General features: G+C 45.1%; 1 protein-coding gene across 5 annotated transcripts in view; it reads left to right on the top strand.

Annotated features, from left to right (window-relative positions):
- The window catches only part of LOC108110117 (putative mediator of RNA polymerase II transcription subunit 26), an 82,924-nt gene that overhangs the window by 52,950 nt on the left and 2,108 nt on the right, over nucleotides 1-27,866 (top strand). For 3 of the 5 annotated variants that reach the window (XM_017219016.2, XM_017219020.2, XM_017219021.2), the window contains 12 exons: nucleotides 591-637; nucleotides 17,732-19,560; nucleotides 20,290-20,487; nucleotides 21,077-21,471; nucleotides 21,534-22,079; nucleotides 22,145-22,673; nucleotides 22,741-23,238; nucleotides 23,326-24,579; nucleotides 25,575-25,705; nucleotides 26,606-26,611; nucleotides 26,859-27,626; nucleotides 27,722-27,862. In XM_017219016.2, the coding sequence (XP_017074505.1) occupies nucleotides 17,748-19,560; nucleotides 20,290-20,487; nucleotides 21,077-21,471; nucleotides 21,534-22,079; nucleotides 22,145-22,673; nucleotides 22,741-23,238; nucleotides 23,326-24,579; nucleotides 25,575-25,705; nucleotides 26,606-26,611; nucleotides 26,859-27,626; nucleotides 27,722-27,862 (6,279 nt within the window). In that variant the 5' untranslated portion in view covers nucleotides 591-637; nucleotides 17,732-17,747. Of the gene's footprint in view, nucleotides 1-590; nucleotides 638-17,731; nucleotides 19,561-20,289; nucleotides 20,488-21,076; nucleotides 21,472-21,533; nucleotides 22,080-22,144; nucleotides 22,674-22,740; nucleotides 23,239-23,325; nucleotides 24,580-25,574; nucleotides 25,706-26,605; nucleotides 26,612-26,858; nucleotides 27,627-27,721; nucleotides 27,863-27,866 lie in introns of those variants that run through there. The other 2 variants (XM_017219022.2, XM_017219023.2) reach the window with 2 other exon arrangements.

Genomic DNA, 27,866 nt, shown 5'->3' with positions numbered 1-27,866 from the left:
CTGAAAATTCATTAAACTGAAGCAATAAATTCTTTTAATTGTTTTCCTTGCCAAACCACCCACCTTCCAGCCCTCTTGCACTGCTCTTTCTCTCTCATTTCATTAATTCATTTTGGGTTTTCTTTTTTTCCCCCCACCTCCCGTTTGTTATGCTTCCCTTATATATTTTTCTTTTTTTTTGGTAATTTTCTTCAACAACATTTCCATTTGGCAAGAGGCAAACATTGTTTGCCCATCTCATTTCACCGCGCACTCTCCACTTTTAATGTTTTACGTGATATGTTTGGCATGTCTTTGACGTGGCCGCCACTGCCGCTCTCCACCTTCGCTTTCCCTCCTTGCAGCTGTCATTAATTCTTTTCAATTTAAGAAAAAAAAAAAAAAGAAAAACAAGATAAGAGGCACCAGAATCTGAAGTTGCCTCATTAGCAGGTACAGTCTCGGGCCGAAAACTTTGACAGTTGCATCATTAATACAATACTCTTTTGGTTAGAGGGGGGTTTGGGGGTTTTGGGGGGTGGAAGTTTAATGAACTGGCAGACTTGTCAGGAACTTAACTAATGGATTTCTTCTTCCTCCTCTCCTTACAGGTGTCTCCGGCATCGACTTGTTTCATGTTGTAACTCGAGGACTTTCGGTAAGTTATTTTGCCCATGCAGCCCCCCCAAAGATAAACAACGATTATCGAAATGATAGAAAATAAGTAGGGGGTGGGTGCAAGGGGTAGCGGTTCTGTGATCTGAAAAGTATTTGGTTTTCTATACGAATTGTTGCATTCCACAACGAGTCGAGCCGCACACGAAACTTTTTGGCCAGAGGAAGGAACAACAGCGGAAGGATAACGCCGAGATTGTCCTGCAACTGCAACTGCAACTGCAAGTTTCGATTTAGTTTTGAGGTCAGATGGTCAGTGAGGAGATGGGGTGGTATAGAAGGGGTGTGGCTACAAGATACACAGGGACTAAGGTTACAGTTCAAGCTGAGCCACACAAATCTCCTTCGTCCTGGAACTTCTTTCCACTTCCACAGAATAGATAACCGGACAATGTTTCTGATAAAGCGTACAAACTTGTGCAGCTCTCAGTGAAGGAGGATTAAAGCTTGCATTCGGAAAAGTCAGGTGGAAAACTAAGGTCCATTGGAAATGAAGAACAACGAGGGGTTGTAAGGGATACTAGCTGGGTTTTTAAAAATGGTTAAAAGATGTAACTTTAAATGCCATTTGAAAGTTAAGTTGGACCTCTCATTAGAGTCAATTTAAGAAGTTCCTACCCCAAGTTAATCACTTTTAAGATAAATTATATCAAGACGAAACTATCAGTTTTAAGCTAACAGATCCCAGCCATTTAAGACAGACTCCATTTAGGTCTTAATTATCTCCTTTACATTGCCTTACACAACACCTGACTCGGATTTCCCTGACCTTTCGTCAATTCTACATCTTGATGTCGTCCCTATGTTCGAGCCACAAGAAGCAGACAAATTAAAGTGCATTCAGTGTCAGGGTACCAGGTGCAAGGGAATTAGCCAGAATGTCTTAATCAGTCTGAATCAGTTGCCAAGGTCCGGATACAAGGCCTGACAGTCATCAGGCACAGTGTTTCCTCCTTCCCCTTTCTCTGAGATTCCTCAATCCTCAGTCCTGGACACTGGACATATGTTGGCCGTCTTATGTTGCCGTAAAACAAAAATAGAGAAAAGCTGAAAAACACTGCAGAAGAGGTGCTTCAGCTGCAGTCGAGCACCACCTGGCCGGGCTTAAGTCCATGCCAATATATTAAACTTATTGTGCCTGGCAGGTGACCTCCAGGCATTGCTCCATGTCCGCCGTTCTACCCGTTTCCTACCTTTTGGCATTGCCCAGTGGCCGTACTGCACTTCCGGCTGTCGTCCTTGCGGCAACGTTTGACATTGCGCAAAGCCAGAGGAGTCCTTCTGCACCAGGCACATCCTGCATCCTCCTCCCCCCCTGACCCCCTTTACCCAACGACTCCATCTCCGGCTTGCTCGCTGTTCATTTCAGGAAATGCATTTCGTCAGCGTTAAATGAAAACGAAATTGCCAATTTCAATGAGGATAAGGAGAAAGAGCGAGAGAAAGCTGAAGCGGGAGAATGAAGATTGGCGGATCCTGGGAGTGAGTTGAAAGGAGATGGAGATGGAGATGGAGATGGAGATGGAGGACACATACACATCTGTGAAGTTCAGGCTCAATCAGTCTTTCACTGGTCTGTGATTTTTTGCTAGGATTCACGGCGACTAATGTGATTTGCACGAATGCGAAACTAAGACTGCGACACTGACGTAAGATGGGAAAAATTGCGAAAAAGGGCTGGGAGATAACGAGATGGGATTGAGCGATAGACCGAGTGGAAAACTACAGTCGAGCGGAGAGCAGAAATCGATGGAAAAAAAAAAAGGGATAAAAGTGCTGGTGACCCATTTTCACTACCCAAGCAGCCATAGAAATCGTTCCCAAGATTTCAGAAAGCTGAAATATTTCTTCTTATTAAGTACAAATTTAAGATTATGAAACTTCCCTGACAAAAAACTAATCATTCCCCTAAGTAAAGCTCTCCTTGAAACTAACCAAAGTTGAAAAGTAAAAAAAAAAGGAAAACCCACGTGCCACACAGCCAGCCATCCAATTCGGAAAGAACCCTTAAAAAGGGGAGAGGGGGGTGGCGGTGGCAATGCAGTTGAAAGTCAATTGCAGGGAAACCTTAGCCCAGTTATGAGAGCAACTGCGTAAATCAACTCGAGCTCAAGCGAATGAAAGCCAAACAAAGAAAGCGCCGTTTGCTTTTACTTAACCGCCCCAAGGCGGTGGGGTTAGTTGCCCCAACCCTGATGCTCAACCTCTGTTGGTGGCCCATCCCCCAACCTCTTTAACCCCCTTTAACCGGCCCCTTCTATTGGCAATACAAACAAAAGCGGTGCAGAATTATGTCAATGGCATCGTTGTCATGGCCGCTTTTCCGTAAGTTTCCCCTCTTGCGGCACTTCCTTTGGCCCTACTTTCCATTTTCATCTTCCTGCGGGAGCTCCTCTCCTGATGGCATTGTCGCCTGGAATTGCTACTCCTCAGTCGAATAATATCCGAGCAATCTTCCACCCCTTTGGCGCCAATAAAAACCACCTTCAACCCCCCCCACCCAACTAAAACCCCCAACCATCCCGCGATGCGTTCCTCGTTACCTATCAAAACCAAAATTGAATACAAAAATCTCATCAAAAATCGATTAGAGCTGGCAACGAGCAAGGAGGGGGTTGATGGGAAAATCAGGGAGTAGAACCTGAAGGATTCAAGTGCCAGCCAAGTATATATAATATCTATATATATATTTATATAGTAACACGCAGCCGCGCTCTGAGAATCGTGTTAATAAACGAGCTTCATCGCCAGGATTGTGACAATCCAAGAGGCGGAGCCACTTGCACCTGTTCCATGTTCCTTCAGCCAAGATCCTTGTTCCTTGTTCCCTGTTTCCTGTACCATGAAAGCAGCCAGTGGATTGAATAAATAACATTGCCAAATGCAATTTGTGAAATTAAAACCGAAAGTAGTGAAAACTTTTTCCACCCCCCTTCTCTGCCTTCTTTCAACTCCTTTCGACCATCGTCAGTCGCCTTATCGGTGACAGCAATCATTTCTGCGGCTTGGGAAAACTTTCTCCTAACGACGCCAAACGATGAAAATGATGATGATGATGATGATGATGATTACGATGGTAATGGTGAGGAAGAGGAAGAGGAAGAGCTAGAGGGAGGAGTCGAGCATTGGTCGGGTCTGTGGATTCTAGGCTTATTGCGGTCTGTTCTTTAGCCACAACGAATTGGAAAGCAAAGCGTTCATTTGTAAAATTAATAAAAATAGTTTCTCATCCGCCTCTCAGGCCCAAGGAACTGTTGCTTGTGTTGGTCTCCTCCCCCATCCCCCATCTTTGGGGCTTAATGAATATGGATGAAAGTGTTTCAGGACAAGTTCCTGACACGATGCGATGAAGCTGAGAAACCAAATGGGCTTGGAATGGGTTTTCATCGATCAAAGGACACCCGCCTTTGCTGCGGTCCATAACCCAAAGTTTAACCCCAAGTTTTCTTTCATTTTGTTTGATTTAAGTTGGGTTACATTATAGTATGTGATTGTTCAGAGTAGATATATATATATATCTGTATCTGTATCTGTAAAATGACCCCAAATCCCTTTGCTTTTTTAGCTCTCAGTGCGTGCCTGGGCAAAGCCCATAAGTAATCGATTTAAAATTGAATCAAATTATAAACAATAAAAGCAAATAATTGCATTGAAAAAATAAAGTAAATGGATTTTGATACCTCTTGTTGGTAGTTTAAAGAGGGTATAATGAATACCTGTTGGAGTTAGTATAAAGGAAAAACTACTTCTATTAACACTTTCATATCAAGTTGATAACTAACAGGTATTCCAAAGTCTCCTCGCTCAACCTTTAAAGTTATTTACCTTTTTTGCTGTTTGATTTAGCGGACTAAATACAATTTCATTTTGATACTTTGTTTAATTGACTTTACTTTCGCTCTCTTTGTGGGATTAGCAAATAAGAAAAAAAAAGCATTTGCTAGCTGAAGTGGAAAAGAAACATTGAAAGGGTTTTTCATTGCCTTTAAGTATGCCTTTGGGGTGAAAGCCCAGCCCCCTTGTTGCAAGTAGCAACGTTTAACCCCTGTTTCATATTTCATATTTCATATTAATATACTGCATCCTTACCCTAACCCTAAGCAGCATCCCTTTCGATCGTCTGAACAACACCCCTTAGGATTTCTCGAGATTAGATGTCATCTTGGCCATGTTATTTGCCGGCCTGTCGGCCTGTTCAAACGCAACTGCGGACATGGTCCTTTACCTTTAAACCTTTTTTTATCGAAAAACTCTCCCCCTTATGTAGGTTTTATGTTGGTTGTCCCATGTTGTATGTTGTATGTTGTATGTTGTATGCATTGGCCCATCTAGAGTTTAGCTATGTACACAAAAGGCGAAAGCAAATTGTGTTTTGTCAGTGACATGGAAATCAACTGAAGCGATGTGCGCGATTTACGGGCCGAGAACATTTTCCAGGGCTAAATCAACAGAATGGGTGGCTTTTCAGTTGGGTGGATTTTGGTATGCAGTTGGGTGGGTGATGGGGTTTTAGAGGGGTTTTAGGTCTTTTTTGGTCTGTTTGCTACGATAAACTGTTGGAAAGCACACATGTGACCATGCCCAACTGCCGCCTATATGGAAGGCGCAAGAACAGGAACAGAAACAGGAACAAGAACAGGAAGAAAAGAGAAAAGCCCAGAGGACGAGGACAACTCAATTAAGCATGCACAATGCACACGAATTTAAAACCGGCTATCAACCCCCTCCCTACCCCCTATCCTCTTTCTCTTTCTCTTGGGGAATTTCCAATGCTTGCTGCATTCGCGTAGGAAACTGAGAAATATAGAATCGCCCCCTCTTAGCCCCCTTTTAGCTCCCCTTTGGCCTATCCAAAATAAATGTACAAAAATTGTGAAAAATATCGCAATGTATACTGCGGCAGACGGTTGGACATGGGAAATAAAATTGTTTGATATTTGAGTCACATAAATTTCCATTGATTTTCCTCGTTTTCTCCCGTTCCCAAACTTCGTACGTGTCTTTGGGCAAATTTCTTTAAATCGCTGGCTCACTAAAAGCTAAAAGGGGAAAGGGGAAGAGAGAGTAGGAGAAAGTTGAAGCTGTAGCCTCGCTTAACTGAGGGTTAACTAAAAATATGACAGCTCTATTATAAGGAGAAAAGCTATCTCTCGAAGGAAATGTATTTTAGATTTTGATTATCTTTGAAAGTTTTAACTTTAACTTAACTTAACTTAACGTTACTTACGAAAAGTTTAGTTTCTCGCGTAAAAATCAGCGCTAAATCCAAATATGATTTGCCATCTCTCCTTAAACCCTTCGCTCATACCCCTCTATGATTTGTTTTCAGAAACCTCTTTGAGATCGTAACATCTTGAGATAATTCCGAGTCTTTGTATCAATTCACTTTCGTTCGCACTTTGCATCCCCCGTTTTCCGCTGCGCTTAATTGGGGGTGTGGAAACATTTGCCCGACAAATGACACAGCATTGGAATTGGAAATAAATAAGGGGCCCGACCTTTGACGCCTGTCGCTATGCCTGAACTCGCCCGCCTACGAGACTGCCCACCCACCTTCTTCCCGTCCCCAAGCCAACTTCCAAGTCTGAACAGGCTGAAAGACAGACCCCCCCCCTTCTGTTTGTTTGCTTAATAAATGAATGTGGAAAGTGCTCTGAATATTTGTACAATGTTTTTCCTTTCGACTCGCTTTAGCCACCCTACCCCCACCCCTCTGATGTACTTCCTATGGTTTCCAATTTTCCTTTTTCCATTCTTTTTTTGTTCTTTACTTTGTGTTACCACCCCCCGCTCACCTAGAGTTCTTCAGAGTTTGTGGGTATCTTTTATCACAATTCGAATTGCGGACTACGCGTGGCATTTTATTTGTCAGTTTGTTTTTTAATATTGATTTATCGATATGGCGCATTGTGTACTGGAGTTAACCACAGTTTTTGACCTTACCCTCCGCTCTTTCAATTCAGTCTCCCTTGCCTGGGCTTGGGCTATTTATCTTAATGCAGAGATAAGCAAAATATATCCCACATCTGTTCAGATTTTGAAATGCATTTCTCTTTACTTCTTCATAAGTTGGAAAACTGCTTGATATATTAATGGATCTATCATAAACTAAACTAAAAAGTGAAATAATATTTATCACGTTATGTATAAAATCAGCAGTTTTCCATTTAAGCTCCCCCAAAAGCAAGTTTTCCTATCATAAAAGGCAAAAAGTCTTTCTAAATAATTTTAACCCTAAAACTATGCAATGAAAATATCATTCACAGTACCCCTTATAAAGTCACCGCCTTTCCTTTCGCCACAGCATGGAATTTTTTCTTCTTTACGCTGCCTTGGTAGCTTTATCAATCAATGGAAATCGATTTGTGGAGCTCAATCAACGTGTGAGGGCGGAAAATGGGAAAGTTGTGGGTGGGCAGACACAGCGAAAGAGATTGTGAGAGAGTGGGAAAGCCAAGGAGAGAGAGTAAAACAGAGAGACACTCACTTGGGCATGCCAGCCCAACCCTCTTAACACTTAAATAGGCAGCCATCTCCTCGTTGTCGTGTCATTGAACTCGTCCTTAGACCCTCGGGGTGTCTTTGTCAGATAATTTTTTGGGGTGGCCATGTCACTTTGTTGTGGATGGAAGTGGAAATGAAACTAGAAATGGTAAATCCTATAGAGATGGGGTGGAGAATAGAAAACGGGTCTAAAAATAAAAGTTTTTCCCTGCCAGCTTAGCCCGAAACTAATTTGGCAAACGAGCGGCGGCGGATAAAACAACAACAAGCCAAAACTAAAACTCAAACTGTAACCGAAACTAGAACCTTTAACCTTCAACCCTCCCAACGGCTGTGACTCATCGATGACGTTTCCCCGAAATAACCCTCCCTCTCCATCAGATTTTTGCCTCGTCCAACCTACCAGGGATAATGCCAGGGAAATACCACTTGACTCTCAGCTCGGGACCCCCGAAAACATAATTGAGACCGACCCCCCGCTGCTGTTGTTATTGTTCTTGTTGTTGCCGGCTTAACGCTAAACGTTTTGTGGTCCAAACACACACAGACACACACACACACACACAGAAAGCACGTCGAAAAGTGCAACTCCCACCCAGAAACCCAAGCGAAATGCTCACACGAAATGAGCGCCAACTGTTGCTAGTGGATGGCCTGGCCATATGTGAGGTGGTCGGCTGCCACCTTAATGACCATAATCCCAGCTCATAAAGTATGCAATGGTTGGACCCGACACGGTGGCGGTAGAGTAGGAGGGGGGGGTGGGGGGGGTGGGGGCAGTCCAAAACACGGACAGGGTCTTAAGTTATTAAGCGCATTTAGTGGTAGATTGGAAAATACTTGGCCAGATTGACTTGACTCGACTTGACTTCTATCCAGCTCATAGGGAAATCTGGAAAATTGGAAAATTTTAAGTGCTGCTGTGTGGGGAGACTAATGGATCTCCCTTGCTTTTGCCCCAGATTCCGGCCATCAGTTATCCGCTGCTGTTGGCACTCTTAACCCGATTCGTCTTCGCCTCCAACTTCGCCTTCAGCTGCATAAATCTCAGCAATCCCAACTTATCACCGAATCTTCAGCGTTGGCCAAAAATTGACTCTGCTCTGGGCACTGAAAATAAAGTTTATATCTAATTACTATATAACTTGATTGTTCCAATGAGTTAAAGCTTAAATATCTACAAAGTAGAAGTTTTTAAACTTTAAACTTAATATTTTTTATGTACTTTATGGATATTTTAGCCAATTTAATCTTATTAAAATCCAAACTCAAAGTTTTATAAATTTCCCAAAAAGAGACTTTTCACACCCGTAGCTTATACCCCCCCCTGCTAATCCCAATGGCAAACGACTGAGATCCGTAAAGTGAATCATTCTTAGCCAGACACATTTTTCCAAGTGTGTCAACTTGGGGAATTTGCAAGAACTTTGGCTGCCGCCTCATGCAACGCTCATATATCTTGCCACCGCCTTCGTCAACGTCTTCATTCCAGCTGTAATATAAAAATGCGTGCCCCGGGATTGGCTTGCAACTACTAGAAGCTATATACATATATATATATATATATATAGAGAGAGAGAGAAAGAGAGGAGGGTATAGTGTGGCAGCTCTCAGACTTCTGGTGAGATGGAGCAAAGCCATCATTATTGTGCATACACAATGTCCTGGCCCCGTTTGTCCCGAACCTTCCTGTAGCTCCTCGTCGTTGGCGGTGACGTTGACATTTTGAGTGTCATTTTGTTGGCTTGGCGTGGCTGCCACAGCCACTTGCAACATTCAAACTCCCGCCATCTCGTGCCTTTTTATACCCTGGACTTGTTTAGGATTAGAAGTATGTTGTTTTCATAGGATTGTAAGGATTGGGCTAACATCTAAGGATTTACGATTTTTTGTTCTTAAAGATCTTTAATTGAAGATTGGAAAAGGAAAATTAGTAATCTGTTAACCTATAGTTGATAAACTAAACTGGAAAAGATTTTTCTGAAGATTTTTCTCCTGGAACTTGCCGATTTTCTAGAGAATTCAGATTGTGTTCTCCTTGAAGCTGCTTGGCACGCACTTGCTGCCACAGTTTGTGGCTAGCGGAAACACATTACATACTCGGCAGCTTGACTAGAACAACATGGGAGCATGAAGCATGGATGGGATGGGATGGGTGGTGCTGAGATGTAGGAGAACTACTGGAGGACTGGAAGTATGGCGACAACAGCCGGAAACGGAAATAGAATAAAGTGGCTTTCTGGCTGATGAGTCGCTAGCTCTCATGCCACACGCCACATAGCTTTCTCAACCCAGTCCCATACACCCACTCATAACTCGCTTGTGGTTTTCCTCGATTCTCGAGACTTTCCAAAGGCAAACCAGCAATTTATTCCAATTGTCGTCGACATTGCCAGCATTTCATTAACTCGGACTGGCCCCGCCATGGCTTACCATGGCCTGTCAGCACTTTTAGCCGCTTTCTTTGGCCTTCGCTGGGGTTAATTGTCCTGGCAACAGGATTTGGGTATAGTATGTGTGCCAGCATTAGCCCGTCATCCATCAGCGACTTGGAGTCACTCTCTCTCTCTCTCTGTCTTTCTGGGAAGCTGCTAATGAAGATGGGAAGAGTTAATGGTTAGCTGATTCATAGGTCTAGGAATGAAGTCAGTTTTCAGTTTCTGTGAGCAGAGAGCTATAGTTATCAGGGAGAGTACTTGGGAAAACTGTCCTTAGATATTCTCAGAATATAAATCTTTAAGACTTAAGACTTTCTATTGCCAATTTGCTGTTTGATTTGCCAGGAAAGCGAATATATAATTTTATATTCCGACTTCCTTCGAACAAAGTGACACCAAGTCCCATTGGATCGAGTCCGTTCGGAAGCATCATTGAAGTTGGCCGACAAAACTCACGCTTTAATAAAGTTTATCCGGCTAATAAAGCATTCTCAAGGCTCCCATTAAGCTGCCCCCACCCCGTTGATCCTTTTTGTGTCCCAATTGTCTGGCAACAAACGTTAATTCGAAACGTTTTATTGCCCTCCGAAAAACAAGCAAAAATGTTTTGCAAAACTCAAACTGGAACTACAGTTTCGGGCTAAATGGTAAGAGAGGGTAGACTGAGGGTGGAAAATGGGTGGAAAAATTTCCCACAAATTGCAATGGGGCCATGAAAGAGCAAAAAAGAAAAAAAACAAAAAGGGGTGTATTCGTTTTTGGGGGCGTGCAATTGTTGTAAATTTTTTCGCTAGCTATTTTTGGTACTTTTGTTTTATATTTGGCTTGGTCGGCGGAAAAAATCGTTACGAAAAGTTATAGTATGAAACGGGGCCATATAGCAATATAGCAACAATCGGAGAGCAAGCAGAAAGAGTGTGGGTGGGGGTTGAGGGGGTTGTTGAGCCAAGCAGGGGGGCAGGCACGAACGCTGAGGACGTGACTGGAATAGTATTCCAATAATTGAAGGCAGCGACGACAGCCGAAGACGTTGAATTAAAGCCCAACATGAAGTATGGCAGCTATATATAGGATATATATATATATATATATATATAGCACCCATAACCCCCTATAGTATGTATGTCAGAGTGTGGGAGGGTGGTTGGGAGACTTCCCTCGATGATGGCCACCTTAAAAACACATTAGTCCAAGCCCACCGACTGTTGAAGTTTATGGATTGCATGTGCTCCAGCTGAAGCTGAGTTCTGAGTTGGTTCTCTGCTCTCTCCAGCTGCAACGCCACTGATAATGGACTGACAGCGAAAGCACAACCACCCACCCATCACACCCCACCAACAACCAAATGCAAGCCAGCAAAGAACAGAGAGAAAAAAAAGAGACAGCAAGTTATGGCAGGCAGTTATGGCTTAAAGCAATACACAAGCAATATTTACATTTTATTGACCACGTTTTTTTTGGCCACGTTGCCTGTCAATACACACAATGCGGTTGAAAATAAGTAATCAACTTTATGTGATAAATTAAAATTGTGCAAATACAAATATGTTTGCCAGCGAATGTATAAATCAATACAATATATTAATCTCTGGGGATTTTAAATCATTTCAAAAGGCGCCTAAGCGTATGCAATAATATATTTTAATCTGTAAATCTCACTCTCTCACTCACTCACTCACTTACCCAAACCAAAAAACAAAAAAAAAACGAACATTTAATAATAACAAAGAGATTGCCAGGCACGTTAACACGTTTTTTCTTCAAGTGCAGCTTCACACTGGCACGTTGTGCTAAAACTTTCATCGCTATCAGTTTTAAATACTGCAAGCTCAAAGCGGCATTATGCTGGCTTGGAAAATGGAAAATGGGAAATTCGGGGGGGGGCGTTCTAGGGGCGTCGCGTACGGTATGTGGGTGAGAGAACGGTTTCGGCCAGGTTGAATGTATCCAATTTTAAATATGCATTAAGCCAATGAAAACTTGTGCCATAAAACCCGCTCAGCACGCACCGAGATATGTCAAAAGAGCCGGACAGGAATTGGCAGAAGGAATAAGAAGGGGTAGGGGATAGGAGTCAGGGTAGGGGTAGGGGTATGGGTAGGGGTTTTGTCAAAAGGAAGCCAGGTGACTGTGCAGTTCAGGTGATAGCCAAAACACTTTATCGTCAGTCAAACAGAGGAACACACACACAGACACACACTCGTACACACACTCGCATACGAAAAATTGGTAAAATAATATTAGCATTAAGTCGAGAGCTAAATTTTACGATCCATTTAAGGAGTCTGTCTCTGGGGAGGGTCTGTAAAATAAGCAAAGATGGGTCTTCGTAAGCCGATTAAAGGTGTTTACGCCTTGTGGTGTGAGCCTGCAAGGAGAGTATTCACTGTTCAATCGATTTGTCCCCCTGCCTGAGGACCTGATATTTATGCTCAACTCATTTTATTAATGGATCCTTAGGCCCGTAAGCAACACATTTGCCAGCGGCGACAATGACACCCATTCAACACGCTACCCCGCCCCTCAAACCATCCCCTATCCCCCATCTAACCTACACATATTTTATGCATGTATATAATATATACACTCACCTTTTTTGAGGCATGAGTCAGTCAGTCAGTCAGTCAGAGTCAGTCAGTCAGTTAGTCAGTTAGTCAGTTAGTCGAAAACATATCAGGCAGTCACTCAACCCTCGAGTGTTGCGAGCCTTGCAACAAATTTGATTTGTGAGTGTTTGTTTGGTGGTGGTGGTGGGTGGGTGGCTTGAGGAGTTCTGGATTTTATTTATTTTGAAAGCAGGTCCTCCCCCTGGAGGTTGATGTCCTGGTATTGAATTTGGCAGAGATTAAGTTCAGTTTGTACTTGAATGTGTTCGGAATTTAAGACTGAAAATTGGGTATTAAAACTATGGAAAACCTTGCCTTGTCTTATCTTTATTTTGAGTTGTATTTTTTAATAGCCCTTAAAGATTTAAGTTTCACTTTTTTCCATTTCCCTGACTTCCCTAGAGACTACTTTGGTGGCAACCTACCCGATTGTTTGTGCCATCGCCTGTTGTTCTGTTCGTCGTCATGTTTGGTTTTCGCCTCGTTCTTCGTCATCGTCTTCTCAGCTCTCGCTTTGTCCCCTTTTTCGCTTCGCTTTTCCTTTCGACTTTTCCGCCTCTCACCCTAAATCCTCGTTCTCGCCATTTTGCGTGCTGCCATTTTCATTTGGCAAACGTTACAATTTCGCCATTATTGCCGCCGTTGCCGCCGTTGCTATTGTTGTTGTTGGTTTTGTCAACATTACTACAACTCGCCCACGTCATCAACAGCTCGGAAAAACATCTTAGTCACTTTCACTTTTCATTACACTTTTCGCTTTCGTTTTTCTTTTATCGCTGGTGTGCTTTTGTCATGCGGCGTTTTTAACATTTTCCTTTCCTTCCCCCTTAGTTGTTTTCCCTGGCTTGTTGTCAATGCTGGCTGAGGGCTTGCTTTTTGTTTTTTTCTCTCTTCTTAGCCAAAATGGTTTTTAACCCAAATTGCAGAGTTTTCCATGGACTACACTCTACAAATCCGCTTAGCGACACTTTACATTTTAGCCACACGAACGCTAGCCATAATTGAATTAATCCTTGAGCACTGTTCACTTCCAGCTTAATTGCACATTCTCGGCGCAAAATCTACGAAAATCTGCAAAATATTAACTAAACTTTTGCGGGCGCCCCGAGAAGTGTGCTACAAAAAAATACTGCAATGATGGAATGGTTTGGGGGATAACGTGAGCTAAGCTTTCAATCGCTAGACAAAGCAGTACTTATCGCCCCACGGGAGGGGAATGGCAAGTAATTGCATAACGGGGCAAAAACAAAAAAAAAACAGCCAACGATTTGGGTTAAAATAAATTGCATGTTTCATTTACGGGCAGTGCTGTGCGCATGCAATCGCCAGGAAGTCGTCCACAAGAAGTCCTCCAACCCATCCAACCAACCAAACCACCCACCCACCCACACACCACTTAGTCTTGCGTGCCCCGAAGTCACTGCCACCTAGAGCAGGCTACACCCATCCACTGCGCCTCCTGCAGCGTTAGTTGTTTTGCATAATTAATGCCATCATAGGCAGAGGTAATTGCATCTAACCCGTTGCCCACGTCGTTGGCTGGTCGTTGCCTGCCTGGTGTCCTGCCGCAATGTGGCCGTAATGACGGTATCAGCCCCAGGACCGCATTAGAGCGACCAGCCAGCCAGCCAACCAACCGACCGTCCTGCTTCTGTGCGCACCTGCACCCACGCCCCCACACCGTCAACATCAGTGGCAAACTGTGGGCACTGGCAATTGATTTTGATTTTGATTCATTGGGCAACGAGCTGCGGAACGGGCTTGAATTAATTTTAAATATTTAAAGAGCGGCAAGCGACGCATCGTTTAAGCAGACATTAAGTTAATAAAACTCCAAGGACGCGCCCACCAACAGATTCAGAGCGAGAGCCAGAGCCAGGCACCACCACCACCACCACCATCATCATCATCATCCGTCGACGAGTCCTCGCCGTCGCTTGTCCTGGTAACTTAATTATGCAGCTGCCGGGTCTAGGACAAGGATATGGAGTCACGTTGCGATGGTGCGAGGATGTGCATGTGTGCTTCCACCGGCTGAAGAATTTATGAAATTTTTATGGCTCGCACTTAACATCACCTGAAGCCAAAGGGACGACCGAGAACACGTTAACAAAATACCCAGGACTATCGCTTTTCTATTTATAACTTAATCGATGCAATAGCTAAAGGATTTGTTGTATTAATCAAACTCTTGGTTGGCTAACTACTAAGTTTAAAGCTACTAAAGTTTAAAGGTTATTCAGTTGGTTAAAAAAGAAATTAACTTGTAAAAAATTTAAGTAATTGGTAATTGGCTTGCTATTTTGGGAGTTAAAAATAAGAGAGAGGTTCGTAGATTTATCAATTTGAAATTGTTCCCCTATTTGGCATATTTACTTCCTGTGCAGCAGATCCTACAGCGTTAGGTCACACCTTGTGATCCTGCTGACATCCACCTCTGGGCCAAATGGAGAAAAACAGGACCGGAGTAAATCAAAGGAATGCCAATCGCAATCGTTTTACAGCCTGTCGAAGTCTGCTTAGGCACAGCCAAGGCATCAAGTTTCAGGGCTTGGACCCGGAAAAAAAAAATACCAAACATGACATGGACATGGAAAGGTAGTCGGAATGAGGCTAAAGACTAAGGGGCATTCCAGATCGATTGGATGGGAAAACAGGAGGGGGAAACAGCAAACGGATTTTGGACAAAGTGGTCTGTCGTTTGGTTTGTAAAGATGAAAAAGTTTGTTTTTAATTTTGAATATTTATGAATAAGATTAGGTAAAAATACTAAAAAATATTCGATATTATTGGGTAAAGTTCTTAAAATTCCTTAAAAAATATAAGTTAGTTTAAGAAAATAGCCCACTGTGCGATAGATTGATGCTGACACGTAGACAGATGATGTGGCAGATAGATGGATGTTGCCAGCACTTGCCATCGCTTTACATAGAACTCTCGTAAATGCCAGACCAGTCATACCTTGAAGGCAAGAGGCGAAGAAAATCTTTAGTATCTTTGAAGATAATAATAGTCAAATAGTTGATAGATAAAAACTTGTAGTAAAATTACAAATTTTTATAGATCAATTTTAGATACAACTTTAGTTAATAGTCAAGCCAAGATGCCGCTACAAAAATCATTCAAAAACTGAAAACTTTTTCCTAATATCCTAATATCCTGGCCAAAAGCAATCCAAGTCAGTCCCTCGCTTCATTGTCACCAATTCCTCTGACAAGAGACTATCCTGAACCAACATCCCAAGTGGGAGGCAATGAAAATGTTTGCCCATCTAGAGCCGTGTTCGTGTCGTGTGAAGCCTTAAAGAAAATGTTGCTCTATCTGGATTTGCTGGTTATGGTTCTGGTTAAGGTTCTGGTTCTCTACTCATCTCCTCATCCGGATTGGGGACTCTGGCTGTCGTTGCTGCTGTTATACCTTGTTAGCCGTTTGTGTAGATTTCGGTTATGAAAGACCCCCTTCTTCTTGGTGCCATGCAAAGTTACCAGCCTGCCATAGCTCCTTGATCCGAGCTCCTGCCTTCTAGCTCCTTTGCCTCCTTTGCCTCTTTGCCTCCTTTGCCTCCTTTAGCTCCTTTGCCTCCTTTGCCTCCTGGTTGCCCTTTTCCCAGTTCGGCTGTGTGGTATTCCAGAAAACGAAAACATATTTTCCATGCGAGTGCACAAAGCGATGCGAGACGCACGGCAACAAGAGCAACAAACAGCTCCTCCAACAGGATTCGGCTCACATATCTTGCTGCTTGCTTCGGTTATCCCCACTTGTATGTGTGATTGCCACACAGAGAGAAAAAATGTGTGCAAATTACTAGTTTGTGTTTATTATTAACAATGAAAAAGACTTATTGCAATGATAAAATATAAAATTTAAAACATAAAACATAATAATAACAAACTGTAAACCAAAAATATATTCATTTTTCAAGTAACTTTTGAGATAGTTGAGATGAACCTAAACACATTTTCTCTTAGTGTAGTTCTACGCTTTTCTGACTTTTTTTCCGTCTCGCTTCTGGCTTCTGCCGCTGTTGTTGTTAATCCTTTTCGAAATTTTTAGTTTGATTGTTGGGAAAATATTTTAGGCCCCGAGCACAAACACACACCCTGCACACCGCACGCATTAGCATAACTTGTGGGCGGAGTTTCGCCTGGCTTGTGGCATGGAATGCGAGAGGAGGGAGTTGGAGTGGTTGGTGGTCCAAAATGGGATATGGGATGCTGCAGCTTTAAGCGATTTAAGTGCGTCCTTTTCGAGGCAAGCTAGCTAGGTGTTTAGTGGGGCTGTTTGGGGCAAGGCAAGGATATGATTTCAAAGAGAGGGAAATGGAAATTATTATTAAAATATTTTGTATATATTTTTAAAGATACCATCAATTCTTCTAACAAACTTTTTGATTCTGAACTTCAAAACAGCCAATCGAAACCGATTAAAATCCTATCCGATTGATTTTTCGATGACTTTCAGTTATTTGCATATCAACTCGCCTCGAAAAAAAAAATAGTAAAGTTCAACTTATATTTGAATCCGTTTACATATTACCCAAGTTGCACATGCTGCTGCGGCAGGAGTCCACTGTTGGGCGGCTCATTTGCATGCCACATGACAAAAAGCTCGTAGCAAATGCAAATTGAATCCAACTTAAATGCCCCGTCCAGCCCAGGCCTGGGCGGGCATTTTAAATTCAACAAACCGACGGCAATCGCTCAATGACATTGATTGGCTGCTGGACGAGTGTTTCGCATTTTGCATTTCGCTCGGTGGGGGGGGGTCGGAGGTTGGAGGGCGCACAGGGCGGACAATTAAATATTTGCCTGTCTTATGGCAGCCATTTGTTTTGTCCTAGCCATCCATGTTACCCATTCCATACCATTCCATACCATTCCCCAATGATGAAACGTGACCCAGACGGACCGAGGAGCAACTGCGACGGCGACAGAACTCGTTACTGTCACGCCCTGTTGCCGCTGGGACATGACAAAGGTTGACATTGCGCCTGCATTTATTAAAACAACTGCCAGCGGTACGTGAAGCATCATGGGGAAGCAATGTAAACACTGAATGAGAGGGGCAGCTCAAGTGGCTTATTAAACGTTATGCTAAATGTTGAATTCCTCTAATGTTACTAACTAAATCACTAACTAACTTACTTACTAACTAACTAACTTACTTACTTACTAACTGTGGTAGACAAGTTCTATTAAGGCCCACTGTACAACTTTTAGCATAACGTATACGTATAAGACCCACTGTAAAATAAATTAAGAAACAACTTAACTGTAAACACTAAATGTAAATACAGTATATCAGGACTGTTATCTCTTTCTATCATGTAAGTAACTTTCAGAGATCGTTTTGTATGTACATCCGTCTCGCTCACGGACAAGCGAGTAGAGGAATGAACAAGAATTGAAAAGACAATTGGTTTTTGACTTTCAAGAAAAGTGGTTGTTAGAATAAAAGAGATAAAAGCTAAAAGTACATACTTTTACATAACTAATTTACTAAGTAACTTTTTAACTTACTTACTTGCAGTTTATTGGCAACAATAATGGTCAGCACAACATTGACAACACTGGCTGCTGGACAAACAACTAGTAGCAGTAATCACCATCACCACCACCATCATCACCAGACGCAGCAGCAGCAGGATCAGTCGCAGCAGCAGCAGCAATCTCATCAGCAGTTGCCGTACCAGCGACTGCAACCACACGCAGCAGCAGCAGCAGCAGCAGTTGCTGCCAACCAGCAACGCGGCTTCTACGCACTCAACGGCAGCCTTGAGCTCGACTGCGACAGCAGCAACACCAACGGCAACGGCAACAGCAACATTGGCTACCAGCAACAGCAGCAGCAGCAGCAACCGCCGTTGATCCTGTCGCAAGCTTTGCTGTCGCCATCGCCGCCGCTTAACGATCAGATCAGTTTGCTTTTCCCCAAGTGCCGACCCAAGCAGCAGCCGCAGCAGCAACAGCAGCAGCAGTTACAGCAGCAACATCAGCCAGCACAACAGCAACATGCACATCTGGCGGACGTGAACTCCAGCAGCAACAGCACCAGCAACCGGAGCAGCAGTCCCACTTCAGCAGGAACCGTTGTTGGGGAACCGTTGGCCACTGTCAGTGCTAGTCCACCGCCCAAGGCCACGCCCACCAGCACGCCTAGCTATTACAAGAGCGTTAACATTATTACGCAATCGCCGCCGCCGCATTCGGCCTCCTCGCACTCCTCCGAATCTCTGTCCTCGGTGACGCCGCGCATTTCTACAAATCCCTTCCTCTGCGCACCGCTAACGCCACCCACACCGCCGCACCACCACCACCAACAGCAGCAGCAGCAGCAACAGGACGCCACGGGTGAGTCAGCTGTGGAACAAGGCAGGAGCGGAGCGGTCGGCGAGGAGCCCGACTATCCCGCCTCCTTTTACTACCACACGGTGGGCGACAGTAGGCGTGGCCCCGGCGGCTACGCGGAAATGCCGCGCAAACGTAGCGGTGCCTTGCCCGCCAGCAACAGGCAGCAGCAGCAGCAGCAGCAGTTGCACAACGGCAATGGCAGTCAGAATCCCTTCATCAAGGAGAACTACTGGAACACGCCGCCCACAAGAGCCAGTCTGCTGCTCCATTCGCCTACGGAGTACTCTGAGGAGCAGCAGCAGCAGCAACAACAACAACAGCAGCAGCAGCAACAGCATCAGCAGCAGCATCAGCAGCAACATCAGCAACAGCAGCAGCAGCAACAACAGCAGCAGCAGCAGCAACATCATCAGCAACAGCAACATATGCATGCCTCAGCCAGACGAGCTTACCACCAGCAGCGGGAACAGGTGTACGGAATCAGTCAGCGGCCACAGCAACAGCAGCAGCAGCCGCAGCAACAACAGCAACACATTTTGCGGGTGGGACGGAGTCCGGTGAATCGCAGCTTTCCACAGCAGCAACAGCAACAGCAGCAAATTGCAGCTGCCAGGAGCAATCCCTGCGCCGATGGGCTAACTCCGCTGGCCAGTCACTATCTCTATGGCAGCAAGTCATCCCTGGATCAGCATCCAGGTGATTGGGAGCCTCGGGAACAGCGCAAACTGAGGCTTCGCGAGGAGCGTGAAAAAGAACGGGAACGGGAAAGGGAGAGAGAGCACCTGTTGCTGGAGCAACAGCAGCAGTTGCAACTGCAGGATGTGCAGGCAGCCAGGGACAACCATCTCAGCCATTTGGCGGGACAGCAGCAACAGCAGCAGCGCAAGCGACACGTTTACGGCGAGGAAAGGGAAAGGGAACGAGAAAGGGAAAGGGAGCGAGAGCGGGACATGGAACGGGATCATCGCCTGGTCAATGGAAATGCAGATCCCAACGAGAGCTGGCAGCGTAAGTTGAAGTCTTAAAGAAAATCCATAGCAATAGTATTAGTACTAAGTAATCAGATGGCAATTTTCTATTAGTTTTGGTAGAAAATCTCACTTAAAAGATAAAAGCTTTCAACTTTAGTACAAAGTAATCTAAATTTTATAAATATTTTAGAAAAATGCTAAAAGTTTATACTTGCCAAAACACTTTCTAAGAGAGCTTAGCCAACCATTTGGGTTAGAACTGCATTTCGAGATTAGGTACACAAATCCTTTTCCGGTCAGAGTCTAGTTGAAGTGTTGCCCCTGTCCGAGAGCGGCAGCCTCTGTGGTTGCACGTGCCTGCAGCAATTTGTGGCTTGAAGGACTGCTACCCTTCACAGGGTGTATAGAAACAGAAACAGAGAGAGAGAGAAAGGGAGAAAGAGAGCGATTTGGGGGCAGGCTGGGAAACCAATTTCCGACTGGCTGAATGCCGGACTGATAGACATGGGCCCGGGTAATTGAATTGCAAATCATGCGTAATGAAGTGTACTGCAAATATGTATGAATACGGAGCAAAACATCGGAGTCAGGCAGCTATACAGACCAGGGGGGATTGGGCCAGCGAACAAAGCGTAGGAAGCGCGCCAAAGTGGAATTTAATTGATTGCAATTAATTGGCATGCCAAGCAGTCGGACCCATTTAACCCCCTAAAATCCTTGCCTTGCCCTCATCTGAGCTTTGTTTCTCCCACCCCACAATATTCAGATCTGCGCGTAACGACCGAAACTTTGGCGGAGGAGGTCGGCAAGCCTGGCAAGACGGCGGACAAGGCCCAGCACCAGATGCAGACTCTAAACCAAAGCCAAAATCAGGAGGTCAATGTCTACAGGGAGCACAAGCTGGACGCCTGGAAGCTCGAGCGCAACTACACGCTGGCCGTGGAGTCGCGACACGGCATCATTGGTACTTTGCCTTACAATTTTACTACCATTATAAACGTTTCCTTGGCCGTTTTCTTAAAAAAACAATCAAAATATTGACAAGAGTATAGGGATTCCTTGTGATTTTTCACTGATATAAGACTTACTTTTCATCAGTTTGACATTATAAGGCACTTCAATGCCACATTAATAGTAATAAAGGTGAAAACTTCTTGTTTATTTTCCATTCGCAATAAAGTTTTACCAACTTTTTATATCTGAGAATGATAACTTTAACTTTAAATGCTATTTTATTATCCAGAAAATGTCTGTTTTAAAAGCCACACAAACCATTTACATTTTTTCTTTATAAATAAAAAATACAAAACTTCTGTGCAACACACCCATTTTTATATGATTTCACTGAACAAAGTCTATCTAGAGATAAAAAGTTTTGCAAATCAAAACCCTTTTAAAAAAAGTCACTTTATTTTTTTCCCTTATGCCCTCATAGGTAGGCAATACTTTTTTCTAGCCAGGCAGTAAAAACTGAAATTTTATGGTTCTTGCTTTTGTTATTCAGAATAACGGAATCCACTTGAACTCCCGTTTTAATCGCTTTTAATCCTCAGAGTACGAAGGCTCGCCTAGACGCATTGGTGTGACCACCAGCAATTTGGGGGCAGTGACGGCGGCAGCAACAGCGGCGGCAGCAGCGGACGAAAGCGAACCACCAGCAACGGCAGAAGTAGCAACACCAACACAGCAACAGCAACAGCAACAGCAGCAGCAGCAGCAGCAGCAGGTGCCCATGGCCACCGTTCCACCACTGAGCTCCACGGCCACTTCATTGCAAAAGACAGCGGCCCGAGCTGCATTGGCCGCCCTGGCACAGAGCCATCCACATAACTCCCACAACATCCTTAGCACCCTGCTCCCACACTCGCCCAATCCACTGAATCCCAGCCAGATCCACTCGCCGCAGCAACCCATGCAGAACTATCCCGTTCGTCCGGGCTTTCCACAGGTGGGTGTCATCTTAAAAACTAAATTGAATGTTTTTCAAATTTGTTTTTTACTTAATCGCAGCGCATCATCTCGCCGCCCAACCGTGAGCCCCGCAGCAGCTCTCCTCCGCTGCAGCAGCAGCAGCAACAGCAACAACAACACTTTGCCAGTTTGATGAGCAACCACAGTAACAACAACTCAAACACCAACAAACAGCCGCTGAGCAGCGACAACAATGCGGAGGACACCAGCAACGATGTGTCCGAGATTGGCACCATATCTGACCTGACCACTCCGGAGGCAGTGGGTCTGGCAATTGGAGCCGCCGGCGAGATTGCTAGCCGAGCGGCAACACCGCCACAAGGTCCGCTGGCTGCATCCACGACACTAGCACCACCGACAGCAGTGGCGGGCAGCACTGCCAATGGAACCGGAACCGGAAACGGAACCGGAAATGCAACAGCAGCGAGTACCGGACTGGGTCCACTGAGTCTGCACACGAAATCGTCGACCTTCGATTATCTCTACGAGTTCTCAGAGACGCGCAAGGTGCTGGAGGAGTTCTTCAAGTGTCCCTCCACCGACGAGCAGCCCATCATGGAGAATGGCAGCGATGTGGACAGCATTGTGAGTAGACATAGTGATTAACTGAACTGGAAGGATGATTAATTATTTTCCAACTCTTCCTGCAGGATATTCAGTACGAGTTCCACAGTAACTTTGAACGCGACGAGGAGGACTTGGCCGAGGAGGAGGAAGCCGAGGACGACGATGAGGGAGACGAAGATGCTGACGAAGAAAACGATGAGGCCGAGGATGAAGATGATCCGTTGGATCAGGATCGCGATCAGAACTACCGCCAGCAGGCGCCTCCCACCGCTGGCCACGCCTCTGAACGTCTCGTTTATGGCGGCTATGGCCAGCAGTCACAGTCGCAGATTACAACCCAGCCACTGGGCGTGGGCATGGGCGTGGCAAGGCGGCACTACAGCGGCAGTCCATTGATGCGGGAATTTGACTTCCTTTTGGACTCCACCAGCCGGAGCAGCGGTGAGCGAGATGGCGACCAGGATGGGCTCAATCACAACCAGCTGCTGAGCACGGGCAGCGGTCATGGCGGTGGCGTGGGCGTCGGAGTAGGCGTTGGCCCAGGTGGAGGTCACAACTACCGCTACTCACCGGAGACCACCGACTATGATTCCAACTGTGGCGATCTAGACAGTAAGTGGTGGCTTACCCATCGGTTTCCACATCGATTTCCATTACTAATTCCTCCTCTTTTTCGCAGGCCTCTCGGGTGAGATGAACGGCGGAGTTTCGACCTCCTGCTCGAACTACGCCAAATACTATGCCTCGGCTATGCCAGTGCTGGAGGATGGCCTCTCCTCGGGTCACACCAGTGACACCGAGAACAACAACAACAACCAGAAGAACCTGCAGCAGTCGGTCGTTAATCAAGGTCAATGCCCCACCAGCCTGAGTGGCAGCACCAGCATCGGCGGCAGCGGTGGCATCTCCATGCTAATGGACATGAAACGCATCTCGACGAACAACAGCCTGAACAGTATGCACAACCTGACCACCACCGCTTCTACTACGGACAGCAACGGAGGCGTGGCGGGTCATCATCTGGTTGCTACGCCCAGTCCCAGCAATGGCCAATCGAAGCCGCAGCAGGGACAGCAGCAATCGCAGCCGAAGACACTGTCATGGGACCAGAGTCCCAGCAACCACAGCAAAGTGTTCAAGAACATTGATCCGGAGTTGGATTCGCTCTACTCGATTGGTGAGTCTTCGTAGTGATAAAGGTTATCCAAGGCGTCCTTGGTGTCTTCCTCATGCCATATGGTCTCTAATCGTTGGTTTCTTATAGGAGTTTTCCATCGCCCGGACACGGTGCAGATGACGCCACCGCCGCCAGCACCGGCGCCGCATCGCAAGCCCAACAACAACGGCAACGGGAGTGCCATTATTAATAGTAACTGCAACATGGGCGGTGGCAACAACGATGTCGATCTCCTGCAGCCGAGCAGCAAGCACACTCCATTGGCGGCGGCCATTAGTTCCACGCTGCAGCGCAGTTCCCCCACCTCGACGGTCGCCGGAAACGGTAATGGAACCGGAAACGGAAGCGGCAAGCCTAGAAGTGCCGGCAGCAATTGCAGTAGCAGCGGCAATGGAGGCGTACCACCGCCCATCCCGGAGCGAACGAATCTCGTCTCCGCCACACAGAGATCACCATCGCCGGGCCTGAATTCACCCGTTTGGCTATCCCGCCACTTGGATAGTGGCGCCGGAAAGGAATTGCTGGAATCCGGTTCGGATAATCACTCGAAGAATCACAGTGCCGACGAGGAGGACGTGGACACCGATCTGGAGACAGACCGCCTGCTGGGCCATCAGAGGCTTGATGATCAGGGCTACTACGACGAGAACAAGAGCTGGGAGCGCAAGCCGCGATCGCTGCTCTCGAAGATCTCGCCCAAGCAGCAGATACCTAGCACCAAGACGCGCAATGGCTACAATGCGCTGCTTAGCTCTACGCCGGAACTGCCGCCACCGATTCCGCCCAAAGGTCAATCCGGACTGGGCTTGGGTCTTACTCTGGGATCCGGAAATGGTGGCAAGCTATTGGACTTGGTCGGTGGCATGGTGCAGCGCAGTCTATCACGCAGTTCATCGGAGCACAGCGATAAATCGCCCAGTAAAATGCCAATTTCTGGTGGGGATTTGTGTGCCGGAACCGTGGACGTGGTGGCCTCAGCAGTGGCGGCCACTTCGGCAACAGTGGCCACGACACCGGCGCTGGGAAGTCCCGGCAATGGAGGTGGTTCCGAGAGATCATCAGGTGGATTGGCCAATTCCGGTGGAGCTATCAAGATGGGTGAATCGGAGAATGGAGCTCTCAACGGTGGAACAACCATACCAGTGGGTGTTGGATCAGGAGCAGGATCTGGATCTGGGTCGGGAGCCAACGGAGCAGTGGTGGCCAACAGCAGTGCCACCACCACCACCAACAACAACAACAACAACAACGTCGGCAACAGCAACAACAGCAGCGGCAGCGGCGCCGGCAGCAACAGCAACAGCGGCGAGAAAAAAGTGAAAAAGAGTAAGAGCAAAGAAGGTAAATGCGTTGGGTTTATCCTTCGTTTGATTGTTCCTATTTAACCATTTAACTCTATATAACCATATAACCTTATATGCATATATACCTATATATATACTCTATATACATATATATATATATATATATATAAAATTGTATAACCTTGTGGCCTGCCATGTTGTCGGTGTGCATATTGATGTTGTCGTTGTCGTTGTCGTTTCCAAAGTCGCAACAACGAGGCGCTTAAATTTCCCGAGAAAATTCCAAATTCAAAGCTCTGCGTAAATCCGAGAAATGTGTAAAAACAAAAAAAAACTAAAACTAATGTGTAAATTGATTATCCTATTCTATATATGCCATTCTTGATCCAGATAATCCGTATTAATCGTATATATATTTTTACCTATCATTTCTCTGTATTCTTTCGCATATTTATTTGCGTATTTTTTGCATGCGTCGTTCGTTCGTTCAACCAAATCAAAAACCAAACTCTACTCTTCATTTTACTGTGTCTGTGTGTGTGTACAATACTTTGTAAGATAAAATTCCATTATGTATTAGTAACTAAGAGTCCAACACTAACAAAATAACACGAAACAAGGGTTCCCCCTTCTATGGGTTTTTTAATAGTGAAAACTTTATTGTCCTTTAAAACCTTTTAATCTCAAACAGCCAGATATTTTATAGATAAACCTAAAGTTTTTCAATTTTTAACAATGTGAAACCTTAATGTTTAATCCAATTCAGTAACTAACAAGTCTCGAGTACTAACACCTAGTAAAAATCCCAAAAAATCCCAAAAAAAAAGATTCCTAAAAAGTAACTTTCTCTCTAAGATCTTTCTTTTGCTAATCAATCTCAACTTAAAAGATATATAGACATCCTATCAATAGAACCCCAAAACACACCTGCACGTACACTAATCAACTTATACTCCACATGTACTCAATAATCTTTAAAACCATTAACACTGTTGTCCTAACCCGCTTTCCTCATCTTCTCACCAACTGCAGGCGGCGCAGTGCTCATCGAGGGCGTGCTCTTCAGGGCCAAGTACTTGGGCTCCACGCAGCTGGTCTGCGAAGGTCAGCCCACGAAGTCGACGCGTATGATGCAGGCCGAAGAAGCCGTTTCCAGGATTAAGGTAATGGTTTCCCACCCCCCAAAAAAAAAAACATAAAAGATAATGCTCGCCCGACTCGATCGATTGCTTCGATCAGCTTGAGTTTCATTTTATGTGCCATGATATCGGTTCTCTGTGTGTTTGTAGTGGCTAGAAATCCGGAAGTTCTATGTGAAAATCAGATCAGAGGTTGCCACAGTTAAGTTTTTAAAGTTGCAACATCAATTTAAAGCTTTAGAATTATTTGTTTAGTTACAATTTTAAATGTTGTTTATGAGAAAGTTCGCTGGTTTTAAGATTTCAAAAAGTTTTCTTCTTTTTTAATAATATAATAATGCCTTTTATTTTAGTTTAAATATTTTTCCTTATTTTATATACTTAAGTTTAAAGCTAGCACTCTCTTTAAATACAAAATCCAAAGTTTAAAAAAAAAAGATTATTGAACAATTCTTAGATTGTGACAATCCTTTGAGCTGCTTTCCCCGAGTTACCCTTGGCCCTTGCACTAATTAACAAAATTATCAGCTATTTTTGATGCCCTGTGATTTCCGACTTTTGATTTGACACCCTGCTGACCCCCCCTACTACCACCAACGCCACAAAAAAACCTCCGCCACCCACTAGTACCCGAAAACCTTCCCTCAGTAAGCGACCTTGTGCTAAGCTGATTGAAGGACCGACTTCGAGAGCAAAAAAAAAAAAGAAAAAAAAAGAAAAAGAAAAAGAGAAAAACTCATTAACCGTTTACTGTTATATTTTCATGCATCACCTCCTCCACATCAAATGCTCCGCATCCGCGATGACCAACCACGCTAACCAAACCACGTATCGCCATGCAAATAAAAAACCAAAAAAAAAAAAAATATGTTAAAAAATATAAAATAAAAAACAAAAAAAAACACGACCAAATTCGCATAATAGGCGCTGGTAAGTAATGGAAAACACTAGCTAAACCCACTAAGCCCCACCCTGGAACCACCCAACCACCACCCCCACCTCTCTGGTTTGCCTGATTTGCCTTGAATTAAATTGGATCGAAAATATTTGGACCGCTGTAATTCTTGTGTTAACCAAAAAGCGAAGCTTGTCCCCCCTTCAAAGATCCCGCCCAGATCCCAAAACCCTTAACTAATCAATAACTAAACCTTAATCTAATCTAAACCACCTTTTCCAGGCACCCGATGGCGATGTCCAGCCCAGCACCGAGGTGGATCTATTTATCTCGACAGAGAAGATTATGGTCCTGAACACAGACCTCAAGGAGATCATGATGGATCACGCTCTGCGCACCATCTCCTATATAGCGGACATCGGTGATCTTGTGGTTCTAATGGCCCGACGTCGTTTCGTTCCCCAGGACATTGATGATGCCCCCAAGCCGAATCGCACGCCCAAGATGATCTGCCATGTCTTCGAGAGCGACGAGGCCCAGTTTATAGCCCAGTCCATTGGGCAGGCCTTCCAGGTGGCCTACATGGAGTTCCTCAAGGCCAATGGCATAGAGGATCATCGTTTCGTCAAGGAAATGGACTATCAGGAAGTGCTCAACAGCCAGGAGATCTTTGGCGACGAACTCGAGATCTTTGCCAAGAAGGAACTGCAAAAGGAGGTGGTGGTGCCGAAGGCCAAGGGTGAAATCCTTGGCGTGGTGATCGTTGAGAGCGGCTGGGGTTCAATGCTGCCCACGGTGGTGATTGCCAATCTAATGAGTTCAGGAGCAGCTGCCCGGTGTGGGCAGCTCAATATTGGTGACCAGTTGATAGCCATTAATGGGCTGAGCCTGGTGGGTCTGCCGCTCTCCACCTGCCAGACGTACATTAAGAACACCAAAAACCAGACAGTGGTCAAGTTCACGGTGGTGCCCTGTGCACCCGTCGTTGAGGTCAAGATCAAGCGGCCGGAAACGAAATATCAGCTCGGATTCAGCGTTCAGAATGGAGTGGTGAGTTGGTTAACAATTTGTACTAGGAACAGGACAAGTTAGGATATGAATTTTTGTAGTTTCATTAACTAATTACTTACCTTTATCTCTTGCAGATCTGCAGCCTGCTTCGTGGTGGCATTGCGGAACGTGGTGGTGTTCGTGTGGGCCATCGCATTATCGAGATCAATAACCAGAGCGTGGTGGCTGTGCCCCACGAGAAGATCGTTAACTTGCTGGCCACATCCGTGGGAGAGGTAT

Source organism: Drosophila eugracilis, unplaced genomic scaffold (assembly GCF_018153835.1).
Source record: "Drosophila eugracilis isolate 14026-0451.02 unplaced genomic scaffold, ASM1815383v1 contig_2155, whole genome shotgun sequence".
NCBI lineage: Eukaryota > Metazoa > Arthropoda > Insecta > Diptera > Drosophilidae > Drosophila > Drosophila eugracilis.
This window is presented reverse-complemented; position numbering and strand designations above follow the sequence as displayed.